This window comes from Gobio gobio (genome assembly GCF_949357685.1).
Source record: "Gobio gobio genome assembly, chromosome: 17".
In the NCBI taxonomy this organism is placed as follows: domain Eukaryota; kingdom Metazoa; phylum Chordata; class Actinopteri; order Cypriniformes; family Gobionidae; genus Gobio; species Gobio gobio.
In genome coordinates, this window is record NC_137110.1 from 47,815,648 (window position 1) to 47,836,146 (window position 20,499).

Below are 20,499 nucleotides of genomic sequence, written 5' to 3' on the forward strand. Positions count from 1 at the left end.
ACAGAATTTACATTTTCTTATTTTCTAAACATACTTTGTGCCAGTTTTAATAAAATAGTTTTCAAAGACATAGAAAATATTGTTTAGTGCAAGTTATTTATTTTTCATTGGCTCAAGTTATAAAATATAGATGTGAACCATTACCCTAAATTTTGTTAATTGAATGAATGAAAACCTTTTTTCAGTGCCGTTAAGTTAAAGCTGCTCAAAATTTTGTGTAAAGACAAAAGCCAGACCAAAAAATGCCAGCTCTGACCCGCCCCTAGAATCAAAGTATACAGTTGAAATGGTTGTGCATTTATGCCACCTCTGAGCAGCATTAAAAATTCAGTGTGAAGACACCGATGCCACTTCAGAAGCAGATCTGTGACACCTTTGCAGTGTAAATGTGGCATAAAACCAGTGTGTCTGATTTGCAGGTTTCTCCGCAGGACAAGGAGTCTCTGACCACCCTTACGAAAATTACCCATGGTTTTATTATAGGAAGTGTAGTAACCATGTTTTTTTTGTCAAATTAAAATTTGCATAACCAGTTTTACGACAAATACCATGGTTAGTGTAGCAAAACCATGGTTAATTTTCATAAGGGTATCATGATGTCTGTTTTCTTTTCAAGAAAAAGTTGCATTTAGTTTATGTCTATAAACCTCGAGTTCCGTCTAGATTTTGAAACACGTCCTGTGTGAAGTCTCTTTAAAACTAAATTTTTATTCAGTTAACTTAACTCGCTCAGTGAGATTCTCTGCCTCATGACAGACGAAAGAGACAACTGACTGTAAAAGAAATGTATATACTCAAGTGGAACATTTCTGGAACAAGAACAAATGTTGGTTGGGTTTGATTTTGTCCGTGGGGAATTGATTGGATGGTAGTGGTTTGCTATTGGTGGATCATGCGAGTGACACGTGAATTTAAAACAATAACGATGTGCACGGATAAATAATTTATAATAAATACTGCAATATTCCATTAAAAAAAAAAGATTCGTCCATTTCATGGTGACTCAAAACAAATTATTTAAACCAAAAAAACTAATACAATCTAAAAAACAGCCCACTCCAGAGTTAAAAGAACATACTAAAATGGATTTTATTGAGAGAAAAACAACAGAAATACAAAATCAACATCAGATCAGATAAAAATGGAGCGCAGGTTTAAGAAGCAGGTTAAAAGTTGAAGTGTCTGTGAGTTTGTCCAGTGCAAAACTGCGCAAGTCTTAAAGTCTTTTGTCGATGGTTTCATCAGAGCCAGTGGAGACGCCGCAGGAGCTCCATCATCACGGTCAGCGGTCCTTCATAAACCCGGCATCACGTATGCGATGTTATCCAGAGTGTTTGACTGATCACAAACAGAGACAGGGAGAGATAGTTCATCAGTCATTTGGTTCTCTGATGTTTGTGTGATTAAATTGATGAATGGTCAGTACCAGCACATGATGTGGGCAGCCGTTGAGTTCTGGGACCTGAGTGGTGAGGCAGGCCAGCGGCCCCAGAGCACACAACACTGAGTCCAAGAGAACCGACAGAGATCCCGACACAGTCACCATGCCCTGAAACACACACACACCAGACAGTGAGACGTAAAACAAATGATGTTCACCCACTTCAGCAGGTGTTTAGCTTTTGTTACATGTTCACCTTTAGTGTGTAATGTTGCTGTTTGAGCAAGAAAAAGGTTTCCAAAGTCCCTCTAGTCTAAAGGGAGTTATTCTCTATATCAGTGGTTTTCAACCTCTAGGGGGCCACGAGATAAAATTAATTAAAAAATATTATAATAATTCATTAATTTTATTATTAATAAAATTAATTAAAAAAGATACATTTAATTAATTAAAAAATTGAATTATAAAGCACCACCTCTCTCGTATGCATTTCGAAGAGCCCAAGCAGTTTCTCTTCACGCTGTGTGAAACACAGACTGAACGCTAACGGCTCAAAACACCCAACTACTTCATCAACATAGGATACGCAAGCTACATCTCTTAGTTGGATGAAGAAAACCAGTGTTGGTTTTGATGGATGACGATTCTAATGAAGTGGTTGGCGATTACAGTGACATTGAGTCGTACATATGTGCGAGTCTGTTATTATTTATGTGCAAACACACCGTGTATGTGCACTCTTGGCTCACTGAATAAAGCTTTGTTTGGATGACGACTGTAAGGAACTTCTGTTCACTGATGATATCGACCCACCTTCAGAACGCTTTGTTTCCACACATTCAGAATTATTTAATTTTTCATTTTTGTTTTGGTGTGTTTATGGATAGTAGCTTTATGCAGTCCTTTGGCATCTCCCTGTGGTCTTGTTTGGTATGGCAGGTTGACTTATTTGTTTAAAGGAACACTCCACTTTTTTTGAAAATAGGCTCATTTTCCAACTCCTCTAGAGTTAAACAGTTGAGTTTTACCGTTTTTGAATCCATTCAGCCGATCTCCGATTAGACTGTTAGCATCTTGCTCAAAAATGACTTAAGAGTTTCAATATTTTTCCTATTTAAAACTTGACTCTTCTGTAGTTACATCGTGTACGAAGACGGACGGAAAATGAAAAGTTGTGATTTTCTAGACCGATATGGATAGAACTATTCACTGCGTAATAATCAAGGAACTTTGAGTCGTACCATGAGTGCAGCGGCGCAATGATATTACACAGCGCCTGAAAATAGTCCCCAGCATGCTCTCAGTGCAAGCAGGTTGTCACGTTGGTCATGTTGACGGAAGTTAGCCTGTTTTCAGGCGCTGCGTAATATAATTCTCAACTGTTAACTCCAGGGGAGTTGGAAAATGAGCCTATTTTCAAAAATAGTGGCGTGTTCCTTTAAGTTACAATAACTGAGTAGAGTAAGTACTTTTAAATTGTAAAGAATGTCTGCTAAGTGTGTTTGCAAAAAAATGAACACTTAAGGTTGTAATAACATGGAGTTGAAAAGTAAAAACACCAGAACACAAATGTTTGTGTGAATAAAAAAGGTGGGGATCCTAAAAAAATTTGGGAGCCACTGCTCTATATTGGTGCGCACTGTTTCTGAACTCCCTGATGCCTCCATTGTAGTCTTGAAAACGTCACAATATTCCTCATTTAAATAATTCTTGCCCAAGGCATATGCAAAATAAAGGGGTGGGGCCTGCTTGGAGTTAGTAGTGTGTTGAAACTCGCAGTTATGGTAAGGAGTGTGACTTTAACTCTACATGTGTGTGTGAGTGTGTGAGCACCTCTGTCTCCTGCAGTCTGCGTCCGATCAGAGACAGAGACTCTCCCAGCAGCTGCAGGTGAGCGGCCGCATCGATGGGGTCCACATCCGGGTCTCTGAGCGGAGAGAACGTGGCTGCGTTCGCAGGCCGTGGCGCTGATCCGTTCTGGACGGGAGCGACTGCTGTTTCCGGCCTCTTCAGCACAACGGCGCCCCCTGCAGGAGTCACGGCTGCACCTGAATGATGACCTGACCAAACATCAACACCAAATACATCAGCGCTGACAGTGACATTGGTGACATGAAGGGATTTGACTGCTGACCTTTAACCCGGCTGCCGTCTTTGAGCGGTCGCGACGTTTGCTGCGGTTTGGCGTGCTTGACGTGTTTGACACCCTCTGATTTCAACTGCTTGCGATGAAGGTACTCCGATCTCTCTCGCCACACCTGAAAACCATCAATCGGTCAGCACGACAAGAGCAAACACACTTCACACAGGTGTATGATGGGTAATGATGATGCTCAGCACCTGTTTGTCTCCCTCTGGCAGCTGCTTCCAGGCATCAGCGAGTCTTTTGCTCAAGTCCCCAAAATCTGAGTTCAAATAAACGCACACAATAAATATTCACTTACACTGGAGGTCAATAGTTTGGGCTCTATAAGACAGAAGTCTTTTCTGCTGACCAAGGCAGCATTTATTTGATCAAAAATACAGTAAAAACTTTCTAATCATCATATTTGAATGATTTCTGAAGGATCATGTGACACCGAAGACTGGAGTAATGATGCTGAAAATTCAGCTTTGATCACAGGAATAAATTACACTAGACAATATATTCACATAGCTCATTATCAGTTCATTAACACTTTAAGTATACAGTAATAATTTACTTACAAATCATTTGCAATCTATTAGTTTATAGTTAATTCATAGTTTATATATTGTAGTATCTATGTTGTTAATATATTATTAGGCTATATACAAAGAGTGATTTCTTTATTCATCGTCACTTTAATTAACAAAATTGTTTAATTTGCTCATACACCAATCAGACATAACGTGCATGCCCCGCGTGCATCATTGAGCCTTGGCCGCCCATGACCCTGTCGCCGGTTCTCCACTGTTTCTTCCTTGGGCCACTTTTGATAGAGACTGACCACTGCAGACCGGGAACACCCCACAAGAGCTGCAGTTTTGGAGATGCTCTGACCAAGTCATCTAGCCATCACAATTTAGCCCTTGTCAAACTCGCTCAAATCCTTACGCTTGCCCATTTTTCCTGCTTCTAACACATCAACTTTGAGGACAAAATGTTCACTTGCTGCCTAATATATCCCACCCACTAACAGGTGCCGTGATGAAGAGATAATCAGTGCTATTCACTTCACCGGTCATAATATTATGCTCGATCGGTTTATGTAAAGAGTTAGATAATGTTTTTTTATGCTTTGTAATTAATTTCATGGTGAATTTCCAGCAAAACTGGTACTGTGGCATATAGATTCTGTTAAAATCACTCATATTGTGACCAGTGCTGGGGGGTAACGCATTACAAGTAACTTTTACTTTTTCAAGTAACTAACAAAGTAACGCTTTATTACAACAAAATATCTGAGTTACTTTTTCACATTTGTTTGACTGACAGCTCTCCTGTCGCCATGTTGAGAAAAATCGAGAGTAAGTGCAGAGGCGTTGTGTGTAAACACGTTATTGTAGTTCTAGACTAAAGCCGCGTTTCCACCGCAGGAACTTTCCCCAGGAACTAGGAACTTTGGGGTGGTACTCTGTGTGTTTCGACCGCAGGAACCAGGGTCTAAATGAAGTTCCGGGTAAATATTTCCCCCTCCAAACGGCCCTGCTCCCGGGGTAGTACTTTTTCAAAGTTCGGGAACTTTCGGGGGTGGGACTTGGGCGCTGAACATGCTGATTGGTTGAAATCAAGCAGCATTTTATTTCAACCGGCATTTTTAAAAGTCTTTTGCGAGGTTCGTTCGTTCTGTGTTCAGTAAATATCAGTCTTGCTCTTTCTGTCCGATGGCGCGTGTTCGTCTGAGCCATCTCACGGTCAATGTCGGTAATTGCTGATAATAACATACGTTGTCTTATTTTAAATCTAGCTTTACGAGCTTTCAGAATACGCTTTAGTATCAGTGCTCGTCTCTTTTCCGCTGTTTTGTTAATGACCTCTTTATTAAACCAATACTTAACTACCAGGTCTGGGGGGAAAAAAGTTCCTGTAAAAAAGTTCCTGGTACAAATTGTTCCGGGTAATTTAGATGGAAACGCGGCTTAAATGTGAGCATATATTCATCTCACTTGCACAATAAAGATTCAGTACTCCTCAAAATGAATAAAATCAGTCAAATGCAAAATGAGAGTATTTTGCAAACCTCCAATAATTAAATGTTTAATAAAACAAATATTTTCATGCATTTAATCTACCTTTATTGACCAATGTCTTGCTGCTGACCTTCAATGATTCAGTTAAACCATACTAACTGTTTTTATTGGTCAAACTTCTCTCATGCGCCCTCTACTGTTCATGCGTGAATTAGCATTTTTACCTCAGCCTGGGGCTTTTATTTCAATTTTGGTGTGAAAAGAGGTCTTTACCTTTGCACAAAAAAAGTAACTTTTTTTGTTATTAAAAACAAAAACAAGCGCAGCCTAGGCGAGAAAAAGTAATGCAAAAGTAAAGTAACGCACTACTTTTCTTAAAAAGTTAAAAGTTAAAACTTAAAAAGTTACTTTTTAAGGGAGTAACGCAACATTGTAATGCATTACTTTTCAAAGTAACTTTCCCCAACACTGATTGTGACAGAAGATTGCTAACAGCAAGCTCCAATCCGATTGGCTGATCTATTCAGATATTTAGAGTTTTAATTGCGATGCTTGAAAGGGAAAAAGGACAAGAGATCCTTGAGCAAGTTTCAGGAGAAAACTCAACTCTGGTTGTTCACTTGAGAAGATAATCAAATATCTACAGAGAGGCAAACATATTAATTGAAGAAGATGAACCCACCGAGGCCCGGCTCTTCCTCCAGAATGCTGTTTCTGTACTCCTTATAAAAGATCTGATACGCCGTCAAGACCTTCTTCTTCTGCACGACAGACAGACAGACAGACGCTGTGAGTAAGACAGTTTCTGTGTTTCAGGCTCATCTGGTGTCTCAGTGGTTCTCCTCACCTTGTCTTTGCTCTTGCGTTTGCCACCTTCCTCTTTCTTCCTCTTCTTCTCCACACGGCTGTGGTGGCCTGTAGTGTACTCGCTCCATTCTGTGCTGCCATTGGCTGAGAGAAGAGTGGCCAGTAGTCAAAGGTCAGCATGAGCGCAGCACACAGACGTTAAGACACACAGAAGCGTTGTGTTTGTACCTGCTGATATTCTCTTGGCTGATTTACTGCTGTGTTTCTTCTCACGCGGTCGGTCTCGCTCTTTCTTCTTCTTGCTCTTTTTGCTCTTCTTCTTTTTCCTGCTGCTGTGTTGAGACGAGGATTCGTGGATCAAGAGTTTCCCAGATTCACTGTCATCAGCGGAGGACGAGCCGCTGCTGTCAGCCACATCAAGACATCCTCCATAATGACCTGACGGACACAATCATCACAGACAAAAACGTTTTAGGTTGATCAAACATAATGAATTCCTTTTGTCAGGTATTGCATTTGGCTATATATTTAGAACACTGCAAAAAATGCTTTTCTTACTTAGTATTTTTGTCTTGTTTTCAGTCCAAATATCTAAAAAATCTTACATTAAGAAGCATTTACTAGACAAGCAAAAGTTTTTATCTTATTTTGGGGGAAAATAACTCAATTTAGATTACTTAAAATAAGCAAAATAATCTGCCAATGGGGTAAGCAAAATAATCTTAATTCAAACAGAAAACAAGATTATTTATCTTACCCCATTGGCAGACTAATTTGCTCATTTTAAGACAAAACCCCCCTAATTTTGAGTTATATTCCCCCAAAACAAGACAAAAACTTTTGCTTGTCTAGTAAATGCTTCTTAATGTAAGATTTTTTTGATATTTGGACTGAAAACAAGACAAAAATACTAAGTAAGAAAAGCATTTTTTGCAGTGAAGTGATCAAAAACAACTTTCTGTCATAGTTTAGATTTATTTTTTGGGGGTTTAAAATGTTGAATATTCTTGCTCAACTAACATGTAAACAGTCTGAAAAAATGAAAAACAAAAATTTTTGGAAAAATTGCTTGTATATAGGCATGCATCAATAAAAAACATTGCCTCAAATGAACCGTTCCCTCTAACAAGCATGAAAACATTGACTTCGTGTTCCTGAGATCGTGGATGGTGCGAGTATCTCCTCACCTTCTAGCTCCACCTCCTCGCCCACCACAGGAAGCCCCTCCCGGACCACCTGCGGCTGCTTCCTGGAGGAGGAGGAGGAGGAGTCTCTGGTGTCCTTCCTGCGATCCTTAGATGCGGACAGGCAGGGATAAGCTGCCTCTGCGCCCACCGCCGTGGGAGAGGTGATGGCCTGCAGGAGACCCATCGCCGTCTGAGGAGATCCCGCCGGCTCAGAAGGCGTCAGGAGCGAGCGCTGGCTCTCTGAGGGACGCTTCTTCTTTTTGTGATGAGAGCCGGAGCTGTGATGATCTACATGAGAGAGACATGAACCACTCAATATGCCATCAGAGCTAGGGGTGGGAGAAAAGGTCGATGCATCGCGATTCGTTATCCAACGATTCAGAATCGATTCTCAAAAATTCAGAATCGATTCTGTGTTCAATTCAAACGGCCACTTCCCCACTGTGTGCGCGGTCACCGGCCAATCAGAAAAAACGTTGATAGGCGAACGTTCGTATGCTGGTGAATTGGCTTCGTTTAAGATAAAATGGACCTTCCCGGTGAGAGGGTTCAACACCCGCATGTTTTATGCAGTTTTTCCACAGTTTTGCTCAAACGCCTTACAGCAGTCGCTCCTCCATTTCTCTGGCCGCTCTGTGTCTGCGCTCCCTGCGGCTGCCTCCCCATTTAAAAAATGTATTTTGCCTATAAAATGCAAAGTTTTTAATTTCAAAAGCATTTCTAAATTAAGTTCATATTTCCAACAAACGAAATTCTGAGCCAAAATAACGAAGTGGTGCTCAAGTAGGCTATACGGCGCTTTCCTTGCCATTAACGCTTGATAACACTCCTATATCCCCGATGCGGTGGCCGGGATATAAACCTACCAACATCCGTGGCATAATTTTTGGAATGACTTATCAAATATTGCTGAACTACTGCACAATGTTTCAAACGAATGGAAAATTCTGAACAAAGACTTCGTTTTGGCGAGTGATTCGTTAAATGTCTCTAACATGACTGTTGCAGCTCGGCGGGTTTTCTCATGCGAGATGTTGTGCGCACACACTGAATTTGGCTTCTCAGCGAGCTAAAGTTGTTTTTCTTCTGCATTAGCCTATGTTTTAAAGATATTTTTGTGGCTCTAACCAAAGTAACCTTTTTTTTTTTGCTTTAAAGACATTTTTTGTTCAAATGTTCTAGAGAAACTGAAAATTTGTCACACTTTGTTGAAAATTGAGAACTGTTTATTCTTAATGATTGTTCTTTGCAATTGTATGGCTTACTATGTTTCATTAGAGCTTGTTAATCTTGAATATATCTTTGTTAATAAAAGTATTGAAAGAAATCTTAATTTTTAATATGGCAATACTGTCAAACAGATATTCTAACTATAAACAAAACACATATTAGCTCCAATTTTGGTTAAAATGTAAAGTTCGTGTATTTGCACAGCAGGATAATTAGTTACAAAAAATGTATGTTAAGAATCGTTTTGGGAATCGGATCGTTACTCCCAGAATTGGAATCGGATCGAATCGTTAAGTGTCTTAAGATTCCCACCCCTAATCAGAGCTGCTCAACATACACAGTTCATCCTCTCACATCTTAATATACTCTTAATTTTCACTGACTCTTTCAGATGAGAACAAAACTGAATCGAGCTGAATGACAGGTTTGACGTATTTTGCAACATCAACACGGTTAATAAATTGAATCAACACTGAACTGAACAATGACATTATTGTCTTTTTAGAGCTGCTTAACAGCATACTTTGAATTTGTCTCATATTTGATGAAGTTTGCATCGTTGATCCTGTTACTTTCCTGTTTATTACTGTGTTACAGTACTATTAATGCTGCCAAATTCATCAATTGTGAAACAAAGTCAAATCAGCTATAAATCATTTCTATGGAACAGTGATGTCATCACCCAAATCAATAAAGTTCAAGTTGTTCTCATTTGAGTACCATTGCAGTTAAATCAACAATATTACTGAATATTAAGTGTCTTATACCCCAATTAAGCAAGCCAAAGGCAACAGTGGCAAGGAACCGTCAGGTGACAGAAACGAAGAAATAAACCTTGAACTCTCAAATTACTGATGATTTTCATTAGGGATGCCACAATTCTCAATATAATATTGAACCGTTCGGTACGGCATTCACGGTTCAATACGCGCTTGTGAATTGCGTTGTTTTCGGTTTTGCATAGAATTAATTATTTTTCTACAAAATCTATAATTTGCCTCCATCCCAATACTGAACAACGCGACATACATTCACATCACACGTTAGTGGTAGAGTTTTACTCACGGGACTCTATAGTTATTCACAATCACGAAAGTTCATTATTTGCATGCGTTTTAAAGCCTTGCCGCCGTGCGCGGTTTTAACATGCGCTTTTCCGAGCGCGCACTTAACGCCTGTCAAACATGTGAATACTGAACTAAGTAGTCGTCTTACTACGCTAATACTGTCAAATACACACAAGGTTAACATAAACACAGTCGGTTATGTCTAAAGTGAAAGTAAAATTGTGTGTGTCTGTATATTAGATGCACGCAGGTCTTAAATTGACAGCGGCGCAGCCTATAGTGAACACACTGTCCTTAAAGGGACAGCTCACCTCTAAAATTATGTCATTATTTACTCACTCTAGTATTGTTCCAAACCTGTATTCATTTCTCGATGACAGAATTTCATTTTTGAATGAACTATCCCTTTAATGTTAATACAACAACAACAAAAAAAGAGAAAATCACTCATTGCTCTTGACTGAAAAACTTTAATACAGTAGCTTTAATAAGAATCAATGTATATTTCATAGTGAAGTCTATGCAGTGTTTTATTTTTACATTTATTCATTCAATTTCATACTTAAATGCTGCTGCACAGCTCTGAGCTGCCAGTGTAAACCTTTATATATATTTATTTTATACTATACAATACACTAGGAATGTGTACAAGGGTTTTTTTTTTAAGTAAAGTTTTAAGTTTAAGTAAGGTTTTTCAATTATTTAAAGTAAAATAAAGAAAGAGTATTGCAATAAAAAATAGTATTTTTTTCCTTAACCTCTTGCTGTTCCTGTCGCCCAAGAATAGAATAGCAAAAAAACTGATGTGACAAGCCATCAGAACCGAACCAAACCGAACCGAAAACCGTGGTTAAAAACCGAGGTATGTATTAAACCATGGACTAACTGTTTTGTTGCATCCCTAATTTTTATACTTTAATTTATAATCATTTGCAATTCTTCATTGTATAAGTAGTAGGGGTGTAATGATTCATCTACTACATCGATGTATCGATTTATTTTCCTATGATCTAACTACATCGATCTGTGCTCGGCAAGTTGGCCTTCCTGACGACATATATCGATCTAACATCGTTTTAAAAGGTAATCAATCGATTGTATCGATCATCGGAAATAACGCATTGGATTTAAGCACGTCAGACTTATGGATGTTTTTTCTTAGCACTTTTAATGATAACGGCGTTAAACGTTACTCGATTCAGTCTGCCTATCTGTGACATCATCGCAACGCACCAGCAGCAGCGCTAAGAAAACAAAACATAGCATGGCGGATGGCAGAGGAGAAGCCAACGAGCGAGAAATTATCAAGCCTATCAAGCCGAGAAAGAGCTACCTGTACTTTCAACCCTTGCTAAATGTTACCTGTGCATTCCTGGCACCAGTGTGCCAGCAGAGCGAGTTTTTAGTACTGCTGGCGACATAGTGAACGCACAGAGAAGTGTTCTGCGGTCAGATCATGTTGATCAGTTGATATTTTTGAAAAAGAAATCTGTAGAGTCATTGAAGAGTAGTTGGTTACATTTTATCTTTTGTTAAATATTGTTTGTTTATTAAACTGAGAGTAGTAGCAGGCCAGTTTATTCAACCTGAAGAGAAGTTAATTGCAATTTATTTTTGATATTAATATTGTATTTGTATTATTTTAATGTTGAAAAAAAAGCTAAAGTAGCAGGTAAACCTACTATTAATTAAACCTGAAGAGAAGTTAGTTGCACTTTATTTTTTATATTAATATTGTAATATTTGTATGTTGGAAAACAAAAGCAGAAGTAGCAGGTTAACCTACTGTTGAAATGTTGGTTACACTTACTGTGCTTTTATTGAAAATGTATTGAATATTGAAAATGAGAGCAGAAAAGGTTAACTTCCTGTTAATTAAACAACCTAAACTGTTGCACTTTATTCAAATAAAATCTGAATGCATTTGCCATTAATTGTTGTTTACTTGTTTGTTTATATCCATAATTAATTGATATACCTGATTCCCTTACAAGAAACAACAGGAATCTAGGAAACTTCACCTGCACTGACCAGTATCCAGATATTTATTTCAATCACACAATTTTTGGCTAAAAAGTTACTGAATCGATTTCAAGTCACTGAATCGTTTCGGATCGTATCGTTCTAAATGAACCAATATCGTCCTTGAATCGTATCGACAACCTCAAATCGTGATACGAATCGAATCGTTGTTAAAACGAATCGTTACACGCCTAATAAGTAGTTCATTCTCTTGTTCAATAACAGACAAGGTAGTAACTTAAACTTCAAATATTTGGTCTCTTTTCTGAAGAAGTGTCTGGAATCTCGCTGGAGATCATTAATGGGGAAATCACCACAGTAACGCACCTCTGTAGAAATGATCCTCATAATGCTTCTTTTTCTTTTGAAACTCGCTGCCAGTGTAAAAGTCATCAGCGTCCTGTGGAGAGCAGAGATCAGTTTCTACACAACACATGTTGATGATGATGCTGCTGATGTCAGTGAGTCTTTCATTGGTACCTTGAGCCGTTTCTTGGAGGTCTTGCGCACCTCTGCGTCGATGATCTCTTCTTCTCTCAGCAGATCTTTGTAGGATCTTCTTTTTTCTCTCTGACTGCGGCCGGCAACCAGACTCACCTCACCCTCCATCTATACACACACATTATACAGTGGCGAGAATAAGTTTGTGAACCCTTTGGACATATCTGGATTTCTCTATTAATTACTCACAAAATATGGTCTGATCTTTCAGTCACAGTTGGCAAACACAATCTGACTAAACTTATAACACAAACAATTATACTTTTCACAGCTAAAGACAGTGAGTGAGCATTGACAGGGCAGATGAGTACACAAACTTATTCTTGCAGCTGTAAATAGAAACAGATATTGTGTTACTGGTGTGCGCGGTTGTGTATTTACATGTATAGGTTTGCGAGGTTTAGTGAGTATATAAATATGTATGAATGTGTTCTAGTGTGTATTTGAGTATGCATGAATGTGTGTTTTTGTTGTTGTTGTTTATTATCCCTCTATGCTAACACGCTAACTGGCAAAACTTTACACACTATTAGCGATTTGCAGTATAATTCAGACAAAGCGAAGCGCGTTCAACTGAGAATCAAAACATTAAACATGCGTACAATCCTGATAAAATGTAGCTTCATTCATTCGATTAATTTCCATATTACCTTCATCAAATTTCATGCGTCTCCTGCCGCCATCTTGGCTCTGCGCTGCGCGGTCAGTTTCTCGCGCGACTGTTCGAGCGTGTGGCGTCATCGCGCAGTCGGGCGCCTCTAGCGGACAGACGGAACGAGTGCCGCTGCTCGTAGATCTGAAATATTGGAGAATTCTCGAATATTTCGCAGATATCTGCATTTAAACACGGATGTGACAGTATTGTGGATTTCCTTATGGGGGTTTCATTGGCACACAGGTGAAAAGATCGCTGCTGCTTGAGACAAAACAACTCCGAGTCCCGACTGGAAAAGGAACTGAACTGATTTCTGAGGTTGTATTACAGAAATGGATAGCCTACATGAATACAGAATCCTATCTTATCTGTTTGGTAACCATGGCAATTTCAGCTAGGTCCGCATTTAAGGACAAAGGCAGAATGACATTTCTTAAATGCATAATCTTATCTTAACTATGGATAGAAAACGGGTATTACAGAAGCATCCCAAAAGCTGTCTTAACTTTAGGACAACCCCACTGGTGTCCTAACTTCAAACCTTTTTGAAATCCAACGGGAAAAATCACAGTACAAAAGTTTTTTTCGAGAGAGCGTTATATTTATTAACTAGATAAAAAAGTTCGTCGAGACAAACTTTAAGTTGGCTTGGAAAAGCTAGACCAGAAAGTTTGAAATAGTTTGAAAAGTTTGAAATAAATTGTTTGAAATAGTTTGAAAAGTTTAAAGTTTGAAATAGTTTGAGTTTTAGTAGTATAGATAGATAGATAGATAGATAGATAGACAGATAGATAGATAGATAGATAGATAGATAGATAGATAGATAGATAGATAGATAGATAGAAATAGTCAGATGATAGATAGATAGATAGATAGATAGATAGATAGATAGATAGATAGATAGATAGATAGATAGATAGATAGATAGATAGATAGATAGATAGATAGATAGATAGATAGAAATAGTCAGATGATAGATAGAAATAGTCAGATGATAGATAGAAATAGTCAGATGATATATAGAAAGAAATAGTCAGATGATAGATAGAAATAGTCAGATGATAGATAGAAATAGTCAGATGATAGATAGAAATAGTCAGATGATAGATAGAAATAGTCAGATGATAGATAGAAATAGTCAGATGATAGATAGAAATAGTCAGATGATATATAGATAGAAATAGTCAGATGATAGATAGAAATAGTCAGATGATATATAGAAAGAAATAGTCAGATGATAGATAGATAGATAGATAGATAGATAGATTGATAGATAGATAGATAGATAGATAGATAGATAGATAGATAGATAGATAGATAGATAGATAGATAGATAGATAGATAGATAGATAGATAGATAGATAGATGAGTTTAATGAGTCTCTATGGCTCAGATGTATTTCACAGAATGTCAGTTGGAGTGAGTCTGGGCTTCAGTGTTTAGATTTGAATTTTTGACAGTTGAACAGTTTGAAAATCTGAACATTCCGTCAATGAAAGTCTATGGGAGTTTTTCCAAGTTTTAATCAGCTTTTTTAGGAAAACCGTAAGTCGGATCAGTCTAAAAAGATAAAGCAACCCGAGTCAGACTAGTCTGAAGGTCTGAGCCGAGTTTGGTGGATGTAGCTTGAACAGTCTAGGAGGAGTAGCAATTAGTTTTTTCAACTTAATTATATAAGATGAAGAGCAGCGACGTTTTGATGGTGGAGACACTTTTGGAGGACCCAGAGGATGTGCTGTGCTTTGATGATAAAATGCTTGTAAATAATTACAGACTCTCACGACACATGATTCTGCAGTTAGTTGACGAATTGCGACCAACATTACAGAGGCCAACGAGCCGTCACGGAGCATTACCGGTGCTTCTTCACTGGCATAAAGTTGATTTGACTCTGGACGTTCGATATTCGCAAATTTAACCCTCTGGGGTTCTTCATTTATGGGTCCCAATCATAGACTGTAAAAAAATATGGACGTAGTGTCCGTGACGTCACCCATAGGATTCTGATGAGCCGTTCTGAAGCGCAATAGCCTGGGAAAACCCAGACAACTTCCGGCAAATTTAGATTTGCTCTGCAAGTAGTCTGGCAAAGAGTCCATTCAAACCCATTTCTAAACCCTAGAAATCGCGGCACCAATTAGAAACGTTGGGGCGGGCTTTACACGATGACGACAGCGCAGCGACGTTGAAGCAGGGGCATGTTCAAAGCTCAAACCGGTGCGCAACGTTTTGCTACGGTTTCCGGTTGAACGTAATGTTTCCTGGAAACGGTGTGCAACGGGTTTGAGATGCGTTTGATCTCGTTTGGTGGGTGTGTCAAAAATGACAGCCCAATCAGCGGCAAAATGTATATAAACCACGTAGTATTAAAGAGACAGCTCACACAATGGAAGTAAAGTTGTTTAATGTGTCCGCTGGTATTAGAAGACATGATTGTCGTAAGAGTTTAATATATATATATATATAATCAACATGATGATGTATTTATTTATATCTTTAGCTTAATTGCAAGGCAAGTTTATTTATATACCAAATTTCATATATGGCAATTGCTTGACATAAAGTGAGAAAGAAAATACAAGCTATTAAAAAAGTAAGAACTAGAAATAAAATGATTTAAGTTAGAATTGATTACCAGGAGATGAAAAAGGTTCATTAAATGGGATTGGGATGTTGTCTTTTATTCTGGACGGCAAGGGCAGTGATTGCATGTATTTTGCAGTATTAAACACGTATATCGATTTCATCAGGCTCCGAAAATTCCACAAAAAGAACACAAAGAATGGCCTTCTCGGCTGCCATAGTTACAACTCTTGCGTCAACAGAACAGGGTGTTCAACGCAGCACCGTTACCGTTTAAAAAACGTTTTGCAACGTTTTGTCGGGGCTGAACGCAGCCCAGATTTTCCGCTGCTGTGGAGCATCATTCGTTCGAATCAGCTATCGCTTCTGTTTTAAGCGATTTAAACTTCTCCTTTCCGTTAAAACCAGAGCAAAGAACAACACTCGAAGCCTTTATATCTAAAAAAGATGTTATCGCTGTCTTACCGACTGGATTCGGCAAAAGTCTGATACCAGCTCGGCCCTTTTGTGGCTAAACGAATGGGTCCTTAGCGAGAGTCCTCTGGTAGTGTTAATGTTTTACAAAATATAGTTTTAAGTCCTTTTCAGGAGTGAATGAAGTTGTTTAAAGCTAAAATCTGTGGTTTATTTATAAAGAGAGCGCCTTTTTTTAAAATTTGATCTGCCGTTTTCGGAGTTGTGAGTTCCAGTGGTTCAGCGGCGCTCAATCGATCATTGAGCCCGCCGAGAGGCGCCTTTCCTCGGCCAGTCCTTCTGCCGTCTGCCGCTGGCTCTGATGTCTCTGTTGTGGTTAAACCGTCTCGTCTTGTGTAGATCTAACGGCTGATCTTTGCTCTCATTAATCTATAATTTGTTCCTAGACAGATCGTTTTGTCTGAGGGCAAAGTGAAGTTTCATAACTTTATATTTTTAAGATATTAAACCTTACGGTTGTAGTCTCCTAGCGCTGACTTTGACTGAATTGCTTTATTTATTGTATAGCTTCTTATACCTTTTACTTATACTTTTATATTTGCTATTGATGATCACACATAAATTGACATTTAACAAAAAGAGACTGGGTTGTGTTTTGTGTCATATTTAATTTATTACAGTGATAATCATAGCCTATATTATGTGTGTGTGTGTGTGTTTTTAAATGTAAACGAAAAGAGGCTGGGTTTTTTATATTTCGTTTTGTTATAAACATGCATTGAAGATAACATGCATTGCCTGCACTACATATACAAATATATACAGTATCACAGAGTGATACAAGAGCATTGTAGGCGGACTAGTGTCCTCCCGTCCTCGGGAGTTCGTTCTCCGGAGTCAAACTTGGTAAGTCACGGACGCAAGTCAGAAGTTCGCGTACGAAATATGTCATAAAACACCACTGCCTCATTTCATAAATTTTTTTAAATTAAACATAATAATAGCCACACGAATGTGGTTCAGGCAACGCGTAGCTAGGCCTACATTGATTATATTATATATTTATAATAAAACGAAGTATAAAACACCCTGCCTCTTTTCGTTTACATTTAAAAAATAATATATTAAACATTAATATGTGGTTTAGGTAAGGTGACCAGATTGCTGAAATGGAAACCGGGGACATTTCCTATTTGAGAACACAAGTACAGACAAGAACGCATATTGAGAAACGGCCAGTCAGATGTTTCTGCGTCGCTCTGCATACGTCATCTCCCTCATCGGTCTGATTGGTTTTAGGTCTATCCAATTGCGCCGAGAGGCATTTGAGCGACGCCCGTTGGTGACGCCCCTTTGGAAATGATTTGTCTATTACTACTGAGAATGGTCTGGTTTTAACCAGGCTAGAAGCGCAAAGTAGGGACGAGCCATCTTGGCAGCGCGTCATCGCGCGTCTCTCCCGGATAACAGAAAATGGGCAAAAAGGCGGGACGTGGGCGGAGCTTAAGTGACGCGATGACTAACAGACAGCAGATAAATGGCTAACCACCTGTCACTCGAAATGGCCACGCCCTTAATTATGCAGAATTTTAAGGCTTTATATAATGTAAACCAGAGCCATAGAGAGAGAGAGTTGCGACAACTCCATAGACTCCAATGGAACGGTTTTTTTTACAGCAATGGCGGCTCGCGGAGACTCTCAATAGTTCCCGGAAGTAGCAGCCGCGCCATAGAGTTACAGCAGAACAGACCGTTTGTGATGCACTTTTAAAAGGTAAGACGTTTAATCAGTAAGATTTTAAATGATCAGCACATTTTAATCAAAATAACTTGTACATTAAAGCCTGCTTTTTTAGATTATTCATCATTAAAAAAATATATATTTTAAAAACAACATCGCTGTAACTACATACTCATGCTACATACACATGTCGATGTGTAATAAAATTATTGAAAATCAATGCATTTATTGACTATTAATTACCAAAAAGTGCAGTTCTGTCACTGTGACTATCAATTTGAATTGCCCGTCAAAGCACTTCCTGGAACTATTCGAGGTCTACATGAATCACGTGACTATCAAGCGTTTTGAACTTCCGTTGTCGCAACTCTCTCTCTCTCTATGGCTCTGATGTAAACGAATGAGTTATAAAAAAAATTCACCCCCCTCACAGTTGTCATGAAGGGCAAAATAAGCCGTATAGACCAAAAGCACAATTTGTACCAGGCTGTAAACATGTTTTATTCTGCTCTAAAGTTGGCCATTTTAACATGGGGCTCAATGAGATTCTGCTCCCTTCTGGATCCTGTCCCTAGCGGCCAGTCGATGAATTGCAGTTTGAGGCACTTCCGTATTGGCTTCAAGAGAAACTGCGGGAGGTGCCGCTTGGTCCCAATCAGGACCTTCGGGTCAAAAATGACCCGGAGGGCGGGATTAAGATAAAAAAGATTTGAGTAAAATCAATAAAATATATTTTTGTTCAATAATATTTTTTCTTTTCTTTTTTGGTGTTTTGAGATAATTTTATGATTTATAATTAATATTTATGCAATAATTATGACCAATTTTTTCCCATTGAATATAATAAAAAATGTTTATATATACATAAATAATAATTATTATTTTTTTATTAAAGCTGTTTCATTTAACTGTGCGTTCACACCGCCGCCGGCGAGAGCGTCAAAGTGGCCGGAAGTCATTCATTCTCAATGGGAGCCCGGCGGCGAGCTCCGGCGAGAGCGGCGCGGTGCGTCTTGGACGATTTGGGCGTCGAGGAGAGTTGAAGTCTGGTCAACTTTATGGTAATGAGCTATGAGTTCGGCGGCAGCCGGCGGCAACCAATGGGAATGTAGAAGTGCTCCGCTTGAGATGATTCTAGAGAACGCAGCGCTGTAAACTTCGGTTCCTACCACATTAGTTCCCAAGCAAAATAGAGGAGGTTGATCACTGCTTGCGTTTTATAAAAATGTTTTAAAAATCGTAGCTTCATCGGAATGGTCCGAAACTTGGTGACTTTATTGGTACTTGGTATATGAACACCCAAAAAATTGGGGACAGGACTTGAAAAGTCTGAGTGGTCGTAAAAAAAAATAGTCACACTCAGGACAAAAAACACACACACACACACACACAAATTAACGCGTGCCATTCCAAAAGCTAATTGTGTTTGTGTGTGAGTTTTTTTTGTCTGTTTTGCACTCTTGATGTTTTAGAGATTCACCCCTTCACTGTTGAGTCCTTTTTTTCTGCATCCTGGCTGATTTGTAGATTGTATGCACAAAAAAAACTCTGTATTTTAATATTTTTGCCAATTTCCCATTCATTTCCTATGGGGGTAATTTTTGACCCAAAGGTCCTGAGTGTGACCATTTTTTTTACGACCACTTAGACTTTCAAATCCTGTCCCCAATTTTTTGGGTGTTCATATACCAAGTACCAATAAAGTCACCAAGTTTCGGACCATTCCGATGAAGCTAAGTTACGATTTTTTACATTTAAAAGAAAAAAAAATTCGGGTCAGAAATGACCGAAGAACCCCAGAGGATTAAGGACTGACTCTAAAGTTACATACGACATTGGTACCTACACAATTCTAACTTCACTAGCATTTGAACGGAATATGTAAAATGTGTGAATCATAGCGGACCTAGATGAACACTTTACAGTTGGTAAATACTGTAGATACTGTAAGTCATTCCGTTCAAATGCTATTGAAGTTAGAAATGTGTATACCAATGTCGTATGTAACTTTAGAGACGGTCCCTTAATTTGCGCATATCGAATGTCTAATTAATATCGTCAAACTTATGCCAGTTCATTCTTGAAGTGACTAACGCCTTATTTATTTATTTGTGCAAAAATCTCTAACTTTTCTGCCGAACTAGAATTAAAAGCACGCCGTTGTTTCTCCATTTTGATTTTAGGTTGGGTTTACCTCAGAAGCAGTTTGCGCGTTGTGTTGGTTGCTTGGTAACAGACCTGACAGTTGGTTACTCGATGGAGCGGTTTAAGATTTCCTAACTACAAATAAAATGAGATTTTGTAAGATAAGATAAGAATCCTGAATCAAGTTAAGATTTGCTTCTATAATAAAATTGTGAAAAATCCTAAATTAACGTATCATATCTTAAGTTAAGACCTAAGATATAAAGTTTCTGTAATACGCCCCCTGGAGAATAATGTATTCTCGTTATTTGATCACACACACAAACTTAATCAGATCAGTTTCTGTTTATCCAAATATTCCTGTGACCTATATGTGTGTGTGTGTGTGTGTGTGGGGGGGCATGTTTTTGTGAAATATCAGGACACAAATGTGTATAATGACATGGGTATGACATAGGTATTACAAAAAGAGGGTGAAATATGAGGACGTTACCCATGTCCTCACTTTTCAAAATGCTTATAAATCACACAGAACAAGTTTTTTTTCACAGAAAGTGAACTGCACAGTCTCCTGTGAGGGCTAGGTTTAGGGGCAGGGGCAGTGTAAGGGGATA

At 38.6% G+C, this 20,499-nt stretch overlaps 1 protein-coding gene across 2 annotated transcripts; it reads right to left on the bottom strand.

Moving 5' to 3' along the window:
- Positions 1-1,071: 1,071 nt before the first annotated feature.
- hmgxb4b (HMG box domain containing 4b) lies at positions 1,072-13,064 on the bottom strand. 2 transcript variants are annotated; one of them, XM_079840622.1, is made up of 12 exons: positions 12,998-13,064; positions 12,327-12,455; positions 12,174-12,246; positions 7,528-7,815; positions 6,569-6,778; positions 6,381-6,484; positions 6,216-6,294; positions 3,722-3,786; positions 3,516-3,639; positions 3,215-3,429; positions 1,427-1,549; positions 1,072-1,338 (listed from the first exon to the last, which is right to left on the bottom strand). In XM_079840622.1, exons 1-12 carry the CDS (start codon positions 13,001-13,003, stop codon positions 1,294-1,296), a joined length of 1,461 nt encoding a protein of 486 aa, XP_079696748.1. In that variant the 5' UTR covers positions 13,004-13,064; the 3' UTR covers positions 1,072-1,293. The 2 variants fall into 2 exon arrangements, with proteins under 2 accessions (XP_079696748.1, XP_079696747.1); XM_079840621.1 differs by having other exon boundaries at positions 3,215-3,441.
- Positions 13,065-20,499: the final 7,435 nt, after the last annotated feature.

What these genes read in the sequence shown, in the direction of transcription:
- hmgxb4b (XM_079840621.1), bottom strand. An exon ending in AGACGGCAGCCGGGTTAAAG is followed by an intron (nt 3,442 to 3,515) that starts GTCAGCAGTCAA and finishes ATGTTTGGTCAG; the next exon opens with GTCATCATTCAGGTGCAGCC. An exon ending in GCTGCCCACATCATGTGCTG is followed by an intron (nt 1,339 to 1,426) that starts GTACTGACCATT and finishes GTTTGTGATCAG; the next exon opens with TCAAACACTCTGGATAACAT.